Source organism: Theropithecus gelada, chromosome X (assembly GCF_003255815.1).
Source record: "Theropithecus gelada isolate Dixy chromosome X, Tgel_1.0, whole genome shotgun sequence".
Taxonomy (NCBI): Eukaryota; Metazoa; Chordata; class Mammalia; order Primates; family Cercopithecidae; genus Theropithecus; species Theropithecus gelada.
In genome coordinates, this window is record NC_037689.1 from 150,569,477 (window position 1) to 150,587,103 (window position 17,627).

A 17,627-nucleotide genomic window follows, 5' to 3' on the forward strand; every position below is an offset into this window, starting at 1 on the left:
ATATTTAAAGCAGCATTGTTTCTGAGAGTAAAAATGGGAAACAACTTAAATATCTGTCAATAGGAAAACTGATAAATTTTGGTACACACACATAATGGAATACTATACAGAAGTGAAAATTGAGGAATAAAATTTGCTTATATCAAAATGGTGATACTCACAAACAATAATTCGTTAATACAGTGATGAATATGAATAGTATGATATCATTTCTACCAAGTGTAAAAGAGACAAAAACAATTGTTTAGGGATATAGTCATTTGCAGAAAAAGCACAAAAAAATGCACGTGGAGGACAAGAGTGGGAGACAACAGGGAAGGAATCTGCAGGTGCTTACCTCACTGGCAGTGTTTTATGTCTTCATCCAATTACTACCTTCAGGAGTACTGGATGTACTTTTTAAGTAAGTTTTGTGTATGTTAAATATTGCAGAATGTATTTTATAAAGTATTTAATTGCCAGAAGCTCTTTTAAAAATTCCCAGGTCTGTTTCAGACTCAGCAGATCAGATTGCAGAGGTGGGGCCCATAAATCTGCCCCCTTTTGTGAGCCTGATAGTCACTACTGGTCTAAGCTGGGCAAGGTCACCCCAGTGGAGGTTGCTTCCTTCATGCTCTATTATATCTTTCACTTTACAAGTAATAATGTTTATCCATCAGTTCCCCAACTTTGGTGCTGCTGTGTTATCTACCATGCAAGGAGATGGGGAAGCAAAAGTAATCAAGACATTTCCACTGGTTTCAAGGGCAAAGGTTAACTCCAATATAAAGGAGTTCTAAAACTTTTCAAATTGGACATATTCACATTATCATCTTGATACCAGTGTTTCCAAATCCTTTTTTCCCAATGCCCAGAACATCCACAGATCACTGCATCTGTCTGGGAACTTCACAGGCTTCTTTCTGGAGACATTCCAGACACGCCCCTCCGCCTTGGCACTAATACTTGGCATCTCCCCTTGACATCTCAAGCTTTGTCATTTACTCACTGTGTGACCTTGGGCCAGTAGTGTCCCTTCTCTGAACCTCTGTTTCCACCCCTGCAAGTTGGGCAGACGAAGGTTCAGTTTGAAACTGGTTGAGCCCTTGGAGTGACAAAGCAAGGGACTGTGAATGGACAAAAATGAGAGAAATAAATTCTAACAGGCACAAAGCAACCAGGGGAGAAATAATCCCAACTCTACTCAAAGATTGATGGGCACCAATTTAGAATCCAGTCTCAATTTTACCTTCAATACGGCGTGTGACCTTGAAAATATCTCTTAATCTCTCTGAGCCTCATGAGGCAAATCAGGATAATGTTAATACCTGTCTCAGAGTTCTGGTGAGGAGTAAATGAAATAACTCCTGTAAAGATATTTTAGGAATTCTGTCTGACCAGGGAAAAGCCCCTGGGGCCATTTCTTCTTGGTCCCTGACAAGTGCCAGGCTGACAAGCAGAACACTGACCAACTCAGGGTGGTACAGGAAGTCTGGACAGTTTTGTGCCCCACTCACTGCAAGGTGGCCTCCCAGACTTGGCTGGATGGGTGAACCTGGCCTGAAAATCAACCACAAGTCCCTCTGTGTGTTTGGAAAGGAGCTGAAGCTGTGTGAACAGGAGTTGAGCATGCGGCTGGCAGAGCAGGCAGGACCCACAGAACATCTGGGCCCACTGCCTGAGGGGCAGTCACTCCCTTCTTCATTTGGCTGCTGCCCTGGGATCAAACAGATACAATAGAACCCATGGCGCACGGCTGCCAAGGAAGGGCAGGCCCAAGGGATTGGGCTCCAAGCCCTGGAAGTGGTTTCCCAAGTCACTAGATTTGCAGCACGTAAAACCGGAAAGGCCCCGGTAAACCTGTCCACTAGCACCTGGGCAGCGAAGCGCTTTGGCTGGAGGGCTGCAGGTCCGAGCAGTGGGACGGACAGCAGGGAGATGGTAGACCCTCCTTGGGGTGGTGTGCGTGAGCTGCGTGAGTGCCTGGGGCATCTCCTGCACGGATGGCACCGGCACCAGGTGCCCCTGGCCTCGCCTGGCCTCTCCAGCCAGAGGACCAGTCCTGGACGGGGAGGGGGAGGACAAGAGCAGGTGAACAGACCCCAGAACCCGGCTCCCTGACCCTGGCCAGAACGCAGAGCTGCCTGGCGCACCGCAAACCACTCCCTGGCCCTCTGGTGGGCATGCCGGGGTGCAGACCCCTCGCCCTGCTGGCACCTCCGTGGCACGTGCGGGAGGGGCAGGAGCCCGGACCAGGAACCGCTGTGGTGAGAGCCAAAGGCACTGGGACTGGCCGCCACAGACCTTTGGACACCGCAGTGGGGGTGGGGGTGGGCGGGCGCTTGTGTGCCCGGGGGCCTCCGTGGCGGGGGGGCTAGGGGAGAGGAGCAGGTGACGTCACCCGGGGACCTGGGGCCCCTAGGGGCGGTGGCGAGAGCCCGGCCTCGTGACCCGTCCGCGCCAATGGCTCTGCGGTCTCCCGGACGACGCGGAGGGGTCCGCGCTGCATCGCCGCCGCGCCCCCGCCCCGAGTCCGCACTGCAGAGAGCCGCGGCGAGCAGGCGCCGGCGCACTGGCCCACGTGCTGCGCGAGCGAGGGAGAGCCACAGTCTGAGCGAACGCCCGCGCTGGGAGCCAGGGGCGCCCGACACCCCGCCCCGCCCCGCGCCTTCGCCGCTGCCGCCGCGCATAGCCCCCGGAGAGCCCTGTGGGGACCCCGACCAGAAGGGACCCTGCCCCGGGAGAAGGTATCAGACCCACCTGGGGAGGGAGAAGCTGGGCCCCGGGAGACTCCGCCGCCCCTCGCCTGTCCGCCCGAACACAACTGAAGCAGCCTGCAGGACAGGGGTCCAGGGTCCTGGGGCTGCGCGGGGGACGGGGCTGAGGCCCGCAGAGACCCCACGGGTGGAGGGGTGGCTGGGCAGGGGCGGGGCCTGGCTGCAGAGGCGCCGCTAGGGGAGGAGGGCGTCTGGGGGTGGGGTGGGCGTGCGGAGAGGTGGGCATTAACCTCGCTCTCGCCCTGCTCGTATTTACAGGCTGTGGAGACCTGGGCCTTCTGCGATCACCCTAGGAATTGATCCAGATATGTGCCTCCTGCCCTGATCACTCCCCCTAAATTAGTATCCGCAGAGATTCGAGGACATGCCATTGACCCTGTTACAGGATTGGTGTCGGGGGGAGCACCTGAACACCCAGAGGTGCATGCTCATCCTAGGGATCCCCGAGGACTGTGGAGAGGATGAGTTTGAGGAGACACTGCAGGAGGCTTGCAGGCACCTGGGCAGATACAGGGTGATTGGCAGGATGTTTAGGAGGGAGGAGAACGCCCAGGCGATTCTACTGGAGCTGGCACAAGATATCGACTATGCTTTGCTCCCAAGGGAAATACCAGGAAAGGGGGGGCCCTGGGAAGTGATTGTAAAACCCCGTAATTCAGATGGGGAATTTCTCGACAGATTGAACCGCTTCTTAGAGGAGGAGAGGCGGACCGTGGCAGATATGAACCGAGTCCTCGGGTCGGACACCAATTGTTCGGCTCCAAGAGTGACTATATCACCAGAGTTCTGGACCTGGGCCCAGACTCTGGGGGCAGCAGTGCAGCCTCTGCTAGAACAAATGTTGTACCGAGAACTAAGAGTGTTTTCTGGGAACACCATATCCATCCCAGGTGCACTGGCCTTTGATGCCTGGCTTGAGCACACCACTGAGATGCTACAGATGTGGCAGGTGCCCGAGGGGGAAAAGAGGCGGAGGCTGATGGAATGCTTACGTGGCCCTGCTCTCCAGGTGGTCAGTGGGCTCCGGGCCAGCAATGCTTCCATAACTGTGGAGGAGTGCCTGGCTGCCTTGCAGCAGGTGTTCGGACCTGTGGAGAGCCATAAAATTGCCCAGGTGAAGTTGTGTAAGGCCTATCAGGAGGCAGGAGAGAAAGTATCTAGCTTTGTGTTACGTTTGGAACCTCTGCTCCAAAGAGCTGTAGAAAACAATGTGGTATCACGTAGAAACGTGAATCAGACTCGCCTGAAACGAGTCTTAAGTGGGGCCACCCTTCCTGACAAACTCCGAGACAAGCTTAAGTTGATGAAACAGCGAAGGAAGCCTCCTGGTTTCCTGGCCCTGGTGAAGCTCCTGCGTGAGGAGGAGGAATGGGAGGCCACTTTAGGTCCAGATAGGGAGAGCCTGGAGGGGCTGGAAGTAGCCCCAAGGCCACCTGCCAGGATCACTGGGGTTGGGGCAGTACCTCTCCCTGCCTCTGGCAACAGTTTTGATGTGAGGCCTTCCCAGGGCTACCGGCGCCGGAGGGGCAGAGGCCAACACCGAAGGGGTGGTGTGGCAAGGGCTGGCTCTCGAGGTTCAAGGAAACGGAAACGCCACACATTCTGCTATAGCTGTGGGGAAGACGGCCACATCAGGGTACAGTGCATCAACCCTTCCAACCTGCTCTTGGTGAAGCAGAAGAAACAGGCTGCAATTGAGTCGGGAAACGGGAACTGGGCTTGGGACAAGAGCCATCCCAAGTCCAAGGCCAAGTAGGCTCGGGAGAACAGGTCAACATTTCCTACCACAGGCCAAGGAGACAAAAGAGATATTGGAAGGAGGGTAAAGAGAAGCCCAGAAAAACAGCAGATGAGTTGAGTGGGGCAGAGGGACAGGGCAGCCAGACCAAGGCCAAGCCTTCTCACTCTCTGCCAGCTGGAAGGGACTTCAACAACCAAGACCAACTGGCAACAGGCTCAGTGGGGGTCAGGTCTGGGTCCCGGAAGAGGTGCTGGAGAGGAAAGCAGGGAGCCACTGCATCCAGCACATGGGATGCCTGGGCCTCAGATGGGGACCCCAACGAAGCAGAAGCTGAAGAAGGTATGGCTGGGGGTTCTGTCCTGCTCATCCAGCCACCCCTAAATACCCACCCTGTGGACTTTGAGCTGAACATGCCCACTGGCCCCAGGCCACGTGGGACCTGGAGGACCCTACTTGGGGCCTGCCCCTGCCAGAAGGTGCCAGGGCTGGAGAGGAAGAGCTGGGGGGGCAGAAGTAAAGCCCTGTAGGGGAGGCCACAGGGTCCATCCTGTCTTCAGGATCATCTACACTGCACTAGGGGAGCCCCAGGAAGGCAGCACCCTGGAGGCCCTGTGCCAGTGAGGACAGGAGATCCTAAGGCCCTGGGAGCCCAGTGCCAGCCAGAGATCGTGCAGGCAAGGAGACCAAAGATTGATGAGAAGATCCCCAACAGGGGTACTGGGTACCCGGCAGGCCATTGCCCTCACAGCTGGCTTGGACCAGGGTGGCTGTGAAGGGAAGTCTTTGTTGCAAAGGAGGAGGAGGAAAAGGGAGGACTTGGTGGGGTTTTGCTTCTTCTGCTTGTTTCTGCACAGGGCCACCAGACTCCTGGAGAGATCAGGCAAGGAGAACCTGTGGCTGCCATGGCCAAAGCAACTCAACAGATGCCGATGCCAAGGCCAGCGCCAACCCTGCCACCTCGGGGAATCCAGCCTGGAGGCAGCCCCTAAGCAGCCAGCCGTGGCCTGGGTGGAGGCACCTGAAGACGTCTATCCCAAACTCCTCCGATCCTGAGCTGGGAGATGACGGGGGAAAGAGGCCCTCTCAAGGGTGCCAGCTGCCTGGGTCTCCCAAGAGGGATCCCCCAACTCGCTGTTCCCGGGACAGGCTTCCCCATTCCAGGAAGCTCACCCTCACCTGTGTAGGCCCCGTAGTGACCCACACATCCAGCAGACGCCCACCCACCGCTAGCCGTTGTTCCTGCGCAAAGTAGTGTGCTGTGCGCCCACCCAGGCGGCCGCCTCTGGGCCCAGGGCACATGCTGTGAGCTTCCTGTGAGCCCAGGCTCTGCTCGCTGCTGTCCTGCACCACCTCTGCTTTCCCTGTGTAGATCTAGGCCAGTGACTGCTTGTTCTCGTGGAGCTGTGTGTGTTCTTCTCTGAGCAGCTCCTCCCCGGAGGCCACCAGCACAGTCCCAGGAGATGGCGGGAAGGAGGTGCCAGGGTACGGTGGACACTCACCCCGTGAGCACGATGGTGACTGTGACTGTGGGAGGAAGAACTGGACCCAGGACGGAGTGGGGCTGCCCTGCCTGAGGCTCCCGAGGAGCTTTGTGCTTTGGTGTTCCACCCCTGTTGTTACTTGTGACTTAGTTTCCTCGACCTGCTGGGGTGTTCCCTGCTGTTTTCCAGTGTCCTATGACTGTCCTGTGAGGGCCACAGGGCAGGGCCCTGCCCCAGCAGATGGGCTTGGGAGGGGGCTCCCTAAAGCCAGTGGACACTGTCAGAGTCCACCGTCCAGGCAAGAGGCAGACCCTGGGGCCCTCAGGAAGGAGGGAGGTGGCAGCGGGGGCTGCAGTGGGAGTAGGGGCAGATGAGGCATCTTGCTGGGAACCCCAGGAGGAGGGGGCCCGGGACCTGTTTGGGACCTGTGTCCTGTGGTGACCATTTGCAGTTTCTCTCTGTGTTGTGATTCCCTTCTCTTCAATGTTTCAGTACATGTTTCTCTTCAATAAATTTCATTCAGTGTTCCAGCCGGCCTTGCCTCTGCTGTGGGAAACTGGGGATGAGGTTGGCTGGGGATGGGGTTGGGGTGAAGTGAGGGCCACATGGCTTTGTTAACACTGGTGTATAATTGGGGCTCAGTCTACAAGTCATTGTAGAATGGCCTATCTGCACATGTTGGTCATGAGCTAGGGTTTGCAGCCCACGGACCCAGGCAAAGAAACCCAGCTGAGCAGGCTGGATAGTCCCAGTAGACAGGACACTGGTAGGCCCAGGCAGTGGCTGGTTGGGTCCTCAGTGCACTGGTTGAGCTTCTCAGAAATGAATAACACATTTAAGGAAGGGTGAGGGACAGCAGGCTGAACCAGAGGCCCCAGGATCCCTTGTATCACTATTGGGGGCTCAGGGCTTCCACACCTGGAGCATCAAAACCAGGCTCATCTCTGTGAGTGTGTGTGAGATGGTGAATATGTGTGAGTATGTGTACTAGTGATTGTGTGAGAGTGAGTGTAGAAGAGTGAGTTTGTGTGTGTCATGTGTCAGCGAATGTGTGAATATGTGAGTGTGTGAGATGGTGTGTGAATATGTTAATGTGTGTGTTTTTGAGTGTGAGTATGCATCAGTTTTTGTGTGTGAGTGAATGTGTGTCAGTGCTCAATGTATGTTTATGTGTTTAGTGTGTATGTGTGTTAGTAAAAGTATGTGAATATGTGAGAGTGAGATGGTGTGTGAATGTATGATAGTGAATGTGTGGGTGACTGCTGAGTGTGTATATGAATGAATGTCTGTTTCAGAGTGTGTTAATGTTTATGAGTTTGTGTGTATGCGTGAATGCGTGGAATGGGTGAGTGTACATGTGAGGATGTGTGTTAGTGTGTATGAGAGTTTATGAGAGGGTGTGTGAATTTTTGTGTGAGTGCAAGTGTTGGGTGATTGATTTTTTTTTTTTTTAATTTCTTTAAGGGCTCAAGAGAGTTGGAAAGAAGGCAGAGAGAGGTAGAAGTTGCTTTGCCACAAAACAGCAGTGAGACTTTTGTTGCCTCTAGGCTGACGGGCCCCAGAGCTGGGCCTACTATCTAACCATCCATTTCTGACCCCTGGTACATTCCTATTTTTAAGGTTCGCATGGCTTCCTGGCCTTTTGGCTAAGATCAAGTGCAGTATTTTTAAGGTCCCTAATCTTAAAATAGATATGTGTTACGGTTATTCCGTGATTAAAGCTGATAGAAACATCCTCGTATGAATCTCTGTGGACTTTTGTTTTCCTTTCTCCCGAGTAAAGACCTAGGAATGGAATGGCTGGGCCATAGTGTAATGGTATATTTAACTTTATAAGAAACTTCACACAGATTTCCAAAGCTGTTGTGATAATTTATGTTCTAATGAGCAGTGTTCGTTTCTTAGGGTACTCCAAAAAATCTTGTATTGCCAGCTTTAAACTTTTAGCCATTCTGTTGGGTGACTCATTGTGGTATCTCACTGTGGCATTAGTTTGCATTTCTGTGATGACTAATAAAATTGAGCACTTTTTTGTGTGCTTATTAGCTATCTGTCTTCCTTAGTGAAGTGCCTATTCAAGTCCCGTGCCTAGTTTTTACCTGGCTTTATTATTATTTTTTTATTAGAGTTGTGCAAGTTGTTAAAATACTCTGGATAGAAGTACTTTGATATATGTGCTGGGAGCACTTTTTACCAGTTGTGTCTTTCTTATGCACATTCTTTTTTTTTTTTTTTTTTTTTTTTGAGACGGAGTCTCGCTCTGTCGCCCAGGCTGGAGTGCAGTGGCTGGATCTCAGCTCACTGCAAGCTCCGCCTCCCGGGTTCATGCCATTCTCCTGCCTCAGCCTCCCAAGTAGCTGGGACCACAGGCGCCCGCCACCTCGCCCGGCTAGTTTTTTTTTTTTGTAGTTTTAGTAGAGACGGGGTTTCACTGTGTTCGCCAGGATGGTCTCGATCTCCTGACCTTGTGATCCACCCGTCTCGGCCCAAAGTGCTGGGATTACAGGCTTGAGCCACCGCGCCTGGCCTCTTATGCATATTCTTAATGGTGTCTGTTCATAAGCAGATGGGTTTAATTATAATGAAGTCCGTTGCATCATTTGTTTCTTTTTACAATGACCACTTCCTGGGTCCTGCCTAGATATCTTTCATTGGCCCACATTTGCAAACATATTGATCTATGTTTTCCTCTAGAACCTCTGCAGTTGTAGCTTTTGCATTTAAGTCTTAGAATGTACCTATATTAGCTGGGTGCAGTGGCTCACACCTGTAATCCCATCACTTTGGGAGGCCAAGGCAGGAGGATTGCCTGAGCCTAGGAGTTTGAGACCAGCTTTAGCCTCAACAAACAAACAAACACACAAACAAAAACAAACAAACAAAAAACCCCCCAAAATTAGCTGAGTGTGGTGGTGCATGCCTATTATCCCAGCTACTAGGGAGGCTGAGGTGGGAGGATCTCTTGAGCCCAGGAGATTGAGCCTGTGCTCTAGCCTGGGCGACAGAGCCAGCTCCTGTCTCAAAAAAAAAAAGTACCCAAATTAGTTTTTGGTGTGGGGTCAAGATGCATTTGAAAAGACTTTCCTTTTGACATTGATTTTATTTATAGTGTTGGTCAAAATATGTTTGACTTTGTACCTGTGGGTCTATCACAGGGCTCCTCTCTTCTACATGTTTCACTTCTAAAGTTTCCATTTGATTCTCCATTATAGGTGTCATTTTTCTGTTGAGATCCTTCCTTAATCATTTCTTCATTATTTTCATGTTTCTCTTTCAATTCTGGAACAATACATTTACTTCTAATAGCTGTCTTTAAGTTCTCATCTGCTCATCCCATTGTCCTTGCCATTTCTGGGCCTACTGAAACATTTTCTCCTTGGTGTGGATCACATTTTTCTCCTTCCCATGTCTAGAAGTTTTCGTGTAAAAGCTGGATATTTTAGGTTAGGATGTAAAATACCTTGGTCTTGTTGTTTCCATTAATTCTGTGTTGAGTTGTTCCAGGCAGTTTGTTTACTTACAGACAAGCATAAGCCTTTGAAGCCTTGTCTTTAAACTTTTTAAATGTGGGTTCTCATTCTACCGTAGACTTGCTCCTGAGGTGTGGCATTTCTGGGCTCTGTACTGAATGCCCAGCTATTTCAGTGTGGTCTCTCCACTGTGGCTGATGGGAAATTGAACATCTCTGAACACTGTGTGAGCTTTGACAATTGTCCAGCTCACAGTTTTAGAGGTGTTCTGTGCTCAACCTTGTGGTGTCTCTATCTGAGCAGAGCTTAGTATGCAGCCAAAGACTCAGTGGGAACTTTGTGAGGTGCTCTGGAGCTCTTTCTTTGCTCATTTCCCTTCTCTTCTGTACAGTGACTGCAAATTCTAGAAACCCCAGTAGCATTCAATTTCACAACTCAGTAAGAATGACACATGCTGTTTGGATTCTTCCTTTGCTTTGCCATAGACTGTAAAGTGCATCTAAGCCAATATCTGGGATGATCTTTGACCCTACATAATTTGTTTCCCTTCTCTCAAAACTTGCAGTCCTGGTGAGCTCCCCACAGCCAAGGCACTCACTCTTTGGTGAATAGGGTTGAATGATCAGTAGATATTAGGAGGCTGTAGTGAAAGTTACTGTGGCTGGGTCCCAGGGTGATGGATGGAGAGGCAAGGAGAAGACAATAGCTCCATAGGGAGGTCAGACAGGGCCACGAAGGGTCTGTAGTGCTAAGTACTTTGCTAATGACTGTGGACTTCTGCCCTAGGAGTGCAGCAAGGCACCTGGGTCTTCAGGGAATGACCACTGCCCTGAGATTTGTGAAGGATAGGAATGACCTGCTCCTGTCTGTGAACTAGAAAAGTCAGCAAGGAAGCAGTGTTAGGGATAGCTTGGAGGGGGCATTTGTATACACCAGAGGTGGCTACAGAGGTTGAGGTGTTGGCTAAATCCAGGGACTACTGAGTGCTCTCATGTGCTGAGGTTGGAGAGACACCAGAGTCAGGAGACAAGGAGATTTCTGTTGGACAGGGTCTCTTTCCAGTCTTGAGACACACTTCCCCATGGGAAACTAGAGTTTTGACTGATCATCAAAAAGTCCCTAGAGGTAGCTATTGTCAGCTAGCACTACTCACCTTCTTCCCGTCCCTCCATCCAAAACTCCAGGCCATTGGGTCACATTATGTCACAAGAGGGAGGGCTTGGGATCTTCCAGAGGCCACGTGCTGCTGGCTGCCTTCTCTCCTCTGAGCTGACACCCTTAAAAGCCTTATTTCTACCAGAAAGTGTGGTATGTCCTCAAGGAGGCACTCAGTTGCCAGCTCAGTGTGATGGTTAATACTGTCAACTTGATAGGATTGAAGGATACGAAGTATTGTTCCTGGGTGTGTCTGTGAAGGTGTTGCCAAAGGAGGTTAACATTTGAGTTAGTGGGCTGGGAAAGGCAGACCCACTCTTAAACTGGGTGGGCACAATCTAATCAGCTGCCATCGAGTTTAGAATATAAGCAGCCAGAAAAAAGTGAAAAGAGACACTGACCTAGCGCCCCAGGCTGCATCTTTCTCCCATGTTGGATGCTTCCTGCCCTCGAATATTGGACTCCAAGTTCTTCATTTTTGAGACTCAGACAGGCTCTCTTTGCTTCTCAAGCTTACAGACAGCCTATCGTGGGACCTTGTGATCGTGTAACTTAATATTTAATAAACTCCTATATGTGTGTGTGTATGTGTGTGTGTATATATATATCCCATTAGTTCTATCCCTTTAGAGAACATTGATATGCTCAGCTCCAACAGACCTTCACAGCGTAGGCCCATGTTTCAAGCAGGCAACTTGCTTGCTGTGAGCTATGACTGTTGCTCAAACAAGTATCCTATTGGATTGCTCCTAAAGTCTTACCTACAGGGAAAATTTATTGTGGCATCCCCCAGGGAACTTGATCACTGCCCAGTCCTCACAAACTCATGATTTGAGAAACTCATAGGCATCTTTTTCTGTGGCTAACTAGACCAAAGAGGAAACTACCTTCCACAGAACCAACCAAAGGACACAGATGAATGGCCTAACCTTCACAGAGGAATTTGGAAGCAGGCAACAGAAAAACACAGCACAGAACACTTATGGGGCAAACTTCAGCCAAACCGTGATATTTCCTTGGCAACAATGGTTCCAAAATTCACTCTGATATGTGATATGAGACACCGTTCAACCCACAGAGCACCTGGGAAGCCAGGACCCCGGAGTCCCCCAGGAGAGGACAGGGACACGAGTCCCTGGAACCAGGGTGCAGCCATCTGCAGGCTTCTCTCCTGGAAACCGTGGCCCTGCCCATGAATGGTGGTTGACTGCTGAGTCACCATCCAAACTCCAAAGTCAAAGTGAGGAGGCCTGGCAGGCTCGAGGGCAGAACGAGCAGGAGCAGGGGTCTCTGACAGAAATCCCTGGACTCCTGGCGGAAAGGGCCAGTCATGCCCAGATGACACTGCCTCCTCGGGAGGAGACTGAGTGTGCCCCATGGGTTGGGAGAGCCAGTGGCACACACGGGAAGGAAGGGAGCTGGAAGGCAGCTGTGGGAGGAAAGATGCTGATGGCATCTAGCTGCAGGCAAGCTTACTGGGAGCAAGCACAGGGCTGAACTTACTATAAAGGCCGTTTCAATCCCGAACCTAGGCAGAGAGGACTGACCACCAATGCAGTTGTGTCCCAAGCCCCATGGCACCACCCAGCCCACTGCCACCCGCCTCCAACCCCAACACCCCACCCATACTCCTCCAGAGGGACTTCAACGAGTTGAAGACTGTGCCACAGGCAGACAGCTGTGTCAAGGACCAACGGAGAACAAGCTCACACTTATTCAGCCCAGCAGGACCCTGAGTCTGGGAAGCATGGCGTGCCACATCGGGCTGTCCCTCAGAAAACCCTGCTAGCTGGGAAGGAGCCACCTGCACCTGTGAGGCCGCAGAGGGCAGGCTAGGGGCAGGGCAGGTTGTGTGTGCGTGCGCGTGCATGCGTGTGTGTGCATGCGTGTGTGTGTGTGTGTGTGTGTGCTTCGGTGTGTGTGGGGTGGGGCACAGCCAGACAAAAGCTGAGGAAGTACTGCTCCTCCTGCCCCAGGTGGGGGCAGCCAGTCAGGGAACGGCAGGGTCATATGGCAGGAGGCAGGTGCTAGCCTGGCCGCCCAAGGGCCTGTTGTGGGCTCTGGGCAGGGCAGAGAGCCGTTGGGAGCAGAATCAAAGAGGGCATTGGGGAAAGGACGCTTCTGAGCAGTCAGAGCCTGCCGCGGCCGGTGGGGAGCTGGCCCAAAGCCACAGATTGGGAAGCTTTGGCCCTGCCTGAGATAGGACAGTAGAGAGGAGCCCCAGGCTGTCCCTGGAGGACACAGGAGGGCTTCCGTTGGTTGTGCAGAGTCTGGGCTCTCGGACATTGTGGTGCACAGCAAAGAAGCCCTTTCTGGTTCGGGAGCAGACAATGCTCCCACTCAAGCTGTGGAGGTTCTAAGGGACATGTCCGAGGTCAGCCAGCTGGGAGGCAGTCAGGTGGGGAGAAACACACCAGGAGACCTCCTCTGCATCCAGGTCTGTGTTGGAGGCACTCAGCAAGGCTGGCTGTCCTTGGGACTTGGTTCTCAAGAGCCAGTACTACAGCAGGTGCTCTATGGAGGCGTCTGGCCACCAAGCAACCCAGAGCCTTCTATGAATCTTGATTGCAGCATCTCCAATCAAGTGCCACCTCACAGTGCAGTGCTTGTGAGTGCAGTGCGTGTTTATCCCTTCAGGTGTCCAACATCTGCTGGGCATGCTGGCTCTGTGCAGTGCCTGCTGCTGGCAATCAGGGGGACCAAGCAAAAAAGATGGAAGACTCTGGGAGCCAAGCCAAGCAGGGGCCACCTGTACAATTCCTTTACTTTTACCAGGGAGTCCGCCTGAGCCCCCACCAGACGCTGAACCTACTGGTGCCTTGATCATGGGCTTCCCAGCCTCTGGAATTGGGAACAAGAAATTTCTATTCTTTGTAAGTTTCCCAGTCTCCAGTGCCTTGACTTTGAGCTTCCCAGCCACCAGAATTGGGAGCAATACATTTCTGTTCTTTGTAAGTTACCCAGTCTCAGGTATCTTGCTACAGCAGTACAAATGGGCTAGACACACCGGCAAGTCCACCTCACCTTCTGGGGCTCTAGCTTGCCATCTGGGGAGGGAGCCCCTGATGCCCAAAAGCAAAGACTCAGACCAGCATTTCTCACGTGCCGACACATACTGATGCTGCCAATAAGAATATGAGAATATAAATGGAGGGCATGTGATTTGTGTGTCCCAGCAGAGGGGGCCTATGGGAGGAGGGGACAGTTCAGCTGAGACATGGAGGAGGAGGAGGAGGGGGAGGGAGAGGAGGAGGAGGGTGAGGAGGAAGAGGAAGGGCAGGAGGAAGCTGCTGCCACAGAAGGTTCTTGGGGCCGATGGCTCACACAGAGGAAGGAGGGATGGCAAAGGCCGAAGGTGGGAACAAGCCCTGTGCTGCGGGGTCAGCTGAACAGGCCAGATTGGCAGGAGTGTGGTGAGAGGAGCTGGGGGCATGGCGACACGGGGTGGATTTTGGGGAGGGAAGGAGAGCATCAGAGGAAGCCAGATCCCCAGGAGCAGCGTGGGGGTGCTCTTGACCAGGATGGGGGCTTTGAGATTACTCTAAGGAGATGGGGTGCCACAGGGAGGAGCAGGGTCTGGTGGTGTTGCAAAAAGATCACCCTGGCTGCTGAGGGGGTGTTGGTGGAGCAGGGAGGACGCAGAGTGGAGGCAGGAAGAACAGGAGACAGGGAGGACCAAGGACCACGGAGATGAGAAGGGTAGCAGTCTTGGACCTTCCTTCTCCTCCTCCTACTTTGCTGGGTCTAAGCGTGGTGGGGGTGGGCTCCTAGCCTCAACCTCCGATGAATGCTCTGTCTCTGGACGTGACCTGTCTTCCAAGCTCCACACGTACTCATCCATCTGCCCACGTGGATGCCCCGAAGACATTTCAGAGCTCAGATGTTCAAACCGGAGGGCTTCGTCCCCTTCACCTCCACTGTCCCCAGGCTTCCCCCTCTGTGCAGAGGGCTCTGCCTTCTACCTGGTGACTCAAACAAAGCAGCCAGGATTCTCTCCCCTCTCCTTTGTTCCTCACTCCCAAATCTAACCCATTATTGGATTTTGTTGACTCTGGTCCAAAGGCAGAGAGGCAGGTAGAGAGGGAGGAGGTCAGCCCAAAAGTGGAGTGGGGGAGAGGAAGAAGTTGAGAAAGGAAATGGTTTTGAGAAGGAAGGAGAGTCAACTGTGTTGAGAGGTGGAGACAATGGGGACAGAGGACTGACAAAAGAAAGATAGTTGAGGTGTCACAGCCCAGCCTTGGCCGGGGTTAGCGGGGGGCAATGGGCGTCCTGGAGCGTCCTGGACTTGGAGTCAGCAGGTGCAGAAGGAAGGAGAGTGGGAAGAGACAAGGCCAAAAACAGAGGAAATTAGTTGAGAGCCGGCCTGTGGGCCGACTGGGCCAGTTGGAGACACCAGACCCACAGATGTTCCCAGGGCGGGGGCCGGCCGGGGGGGTTCAGTGCTCTCTCTGAAGAAGGACTCCAGAAAAGTCACAGCTGAAAACAAGAGAGAGGACAATGTCTGGTGTAAGCCGTGACAAGTCTAACACTGAAGGTTCAATAGACAGACCCTCTCACAGCAGAGGTAAAGAGCAGCAGTTTGCCTGAATGAGAACAAGCAGTCTTGGCCCTCAAGGGGGAGAAGCGTTGGGGCGGGGGGACCGGCGGGGGGGGCCTGGGAGGACTGGACACACGAGGCCAACCGGGGAGGCTGGTTTGTGGCAGAAGACATGCGTTTCTTCGCTGACCTCACGTTTACTACCTGGGAGGTAGAAAAGCCTGGGGAGCAAGACCATGCCAACCTAAGTACCACACAGACAGGGAGCCTCCCTATAAGAAAATGGTATCTATTCAGAAATAGGCGTTGCAGTGGGGACGCGTGCGCCCTAGTGAACTATGTGCATATTCAGGCAGGGAAAAGGAAGACAAAGGTTTTTCAGGAAAAGTGAAGAGGATTACATAATTGTTTTGAGATAATGATCTTTGGCTACAAGGATGAATAACAAGGGTAGCATTGGTCAGGGGCTTGGACAGGAAGTTGCTGGGCAGGTGTTCTCGCAGAAGCATTATTTGTGTCAGGTTGCAACAGCCTTTGTGCGAATTTGTGGGTTTTGCAGTCTTCTGTGATGGCTTTTGTTATCAGGCATTCGTGCATGGGAACCCTGCCTCCATGGCCCTCCACAGCTCTATTTGTCAGGTTTTTGGATTTTTGGTTGCTTGAACAACAAGTGACTCCATCTTGATTCTGAAACGTTTCACAACCATACGGGCGAGCCAAAGTCTAATTGTGAGGCCCACTCCAATGCGACCTGCTTCTGGGCAACGTGATAGACTGGCCATGGCTTATATCACAAAAGGAGAAAGGCTTCGATCTTGACGCTAGGAACTTTCTCCTGGAAACGGGCTGATGACGCCTGTCACCTGTAAGATGAGGAGGAAAGGAGCAAAGGAGATTCACAGAAGAGGAACCGGGAACGGCCAGTGAGAGACCTCGTCACCGATCGGGGAAACGCAAGGCACACAGCGATGAGGTGGTGTCTCTCCCTGTGGGATGGGCAAGTGAGCGAGGCTGGACAAGACCAAAGGCTGCTCGGGCTGTGGGAACCCAGGACCGCTCCCACGCTGCCAGTGGGAGGAAACATGGGTTCGGCCACGCACCGGAGGTCACAGATGAGCAATGCTTGGTCGTGGCGTTGATGGGCACAGCCCAAGTCCCAGCAGAGCCACTGCCGGCTGTGCACCCCAGAGCCTTTCTCGCTGACGGTGGTGGCTCAGACAGGCATGCGGGATGCCACGGGCAGCAGTGTCTGCAACAGCCAAACAGTGGGAAGGACCCGAATGTCCATCCGTAGGGTCACAGACAAACACTCTGGGCTGTGATTCAGCTTGGGCGAGCTGGAAGCTTGGGGGAAACCTTGGCCAGCAAGTTGCCAAACAGGAGGCCAGGCAAGGAAAGAGAAGGGGATGAGGGAACGACACCCAGAGGTGTGACCCCGTGGGAACCTGTTTGCCACCTGTCTGGTGGAGATGCTGTTCACATGGCCCCAGACTCCCGTGATGGGTCAGGTGCATGGTCGTCAGATCCACAGGCAAAGAATCTCTGCTTTGAGCCAGGCTGCTCTGCCCTGGTGCAGCGTCTAGCCCCAGCAGCAGAGGACTGGTGAAAAACCTATGGAAGGCTGACTCAGGCCTGACAGACGGAGGTCTCCAGGGAGGTACCGCACCCATGCTGCCCTCAGGGCCAAGAGAGGCCATCAGGCTGGTGAGGGCACTGGGGGCAGGGGACAAATTGAGTAGTCCACTCCCCGCAGACTACCTTTCCAGACACACATTGGGGCAGAGACCCAGACTTGGGACTTGAGGCTGCAAAACGGACAAGGCCCGGGCATACTTGGTGCTGGGTCACCCTCCCCGGTCCTGGCTCCTGGCACCAGGGCCGCGAAGTGCTTTGGCTGGAGGGCTGTGGGTCCCTGGAGCGGGATGGGCAGCGGGGAGATGGCAGACCCTCCGTGGGTGGTGTGCGTGAGCCGCGTGAGCACCTGGGGCATCTCCTCACGGAATGGCACCCGCACCAGGTGCCCCTGGCGTCGCCTGGCTTCGCCAGCCAGAGGACCAGTCCTGGACGGGCAGGGGGAGGACAAGAGCCGGTGAACAGGCCCCAGAACCCAGCTCCTTGACCCTGGCCAGAACGCAGAGCTGCCGGGCGCACCTCAGATAACTCCCTGGCCCTCTGGTGGGCACGCCGGGGTGCAGCCTCCTGGCCCCGCTGGCGCCTCTGGGGCACGCGCGGGAGGGGCAGAGGCCTGAACCAGGAACAGCTGTTGTGAGAGCCAAAGGCGCGGGGACCTGCGGCCCACCGACCTTTGGACACCCCGGTGGGGGTGGGGGGTGGGCTGGCGCCTGTGTTCCCGGGACCCGTGGCGCAAGGGGGGTGGGGGCGGGGCTAGGGGACAGGAGCAGGTGACGTCACCTGGGGTCCCGGGGCGCTCGAGACGGCGACGAGAGCCAGACCACGTGACCCGCCCGCGCCAACCGCCCTGCGCTC

The 17,627-nt window shown here is 53.6% G+C and overlaps 1 protein-coding gene across 2 annotated transcripts; it reads left to right on the forward strand.

Annotated features, from left to right (window-relative positions):
* Nucleotides 1-2,488: 2,488 nt before the first annotated feature.
* Nucleotides 2,489-6,513, forward strand: PNMA3 (PNMA family member 3). Of its 2 annotated transcripts, none has more exons than XM_025373454.1 (2): nt 2,489-2,726; nt 3,015-6,513. In XM_025373454.1, exon 2 carries the CDS (start codon nt 3,121-3,123, stop codon nt 4,510-4,512), a length of 1,392 nt encoding a protein of 463 aa, XP_025229239.1. In that variant the 5' UTR covers nt 2,489-2,726; nt 3,015-3,120; the 3' UTR covers nt 4,513-6,513. The 2 variants fall into 2 exon arrangements, 1 of the variants encoding a protein (XP_025229239.1); XR_003117643.1 differs by lacking the exon at nt 2,489-2,726 and having other exon boundaries at nt 2,992-4,836; nt 5,352-6,513.
* The last annotated feature ends 11,114 nt before the right edge of the window (nt 6,514-17,627 follow it).

Coding starts and splice junctions, on each gene's coding strand:
- PNMA3 (XM_025373454.1), top strand. CDS start 3,121: ATGCCATTGACCCTGTTACAGGATTGGTGTCGGGGGGAGCACCTGAAC.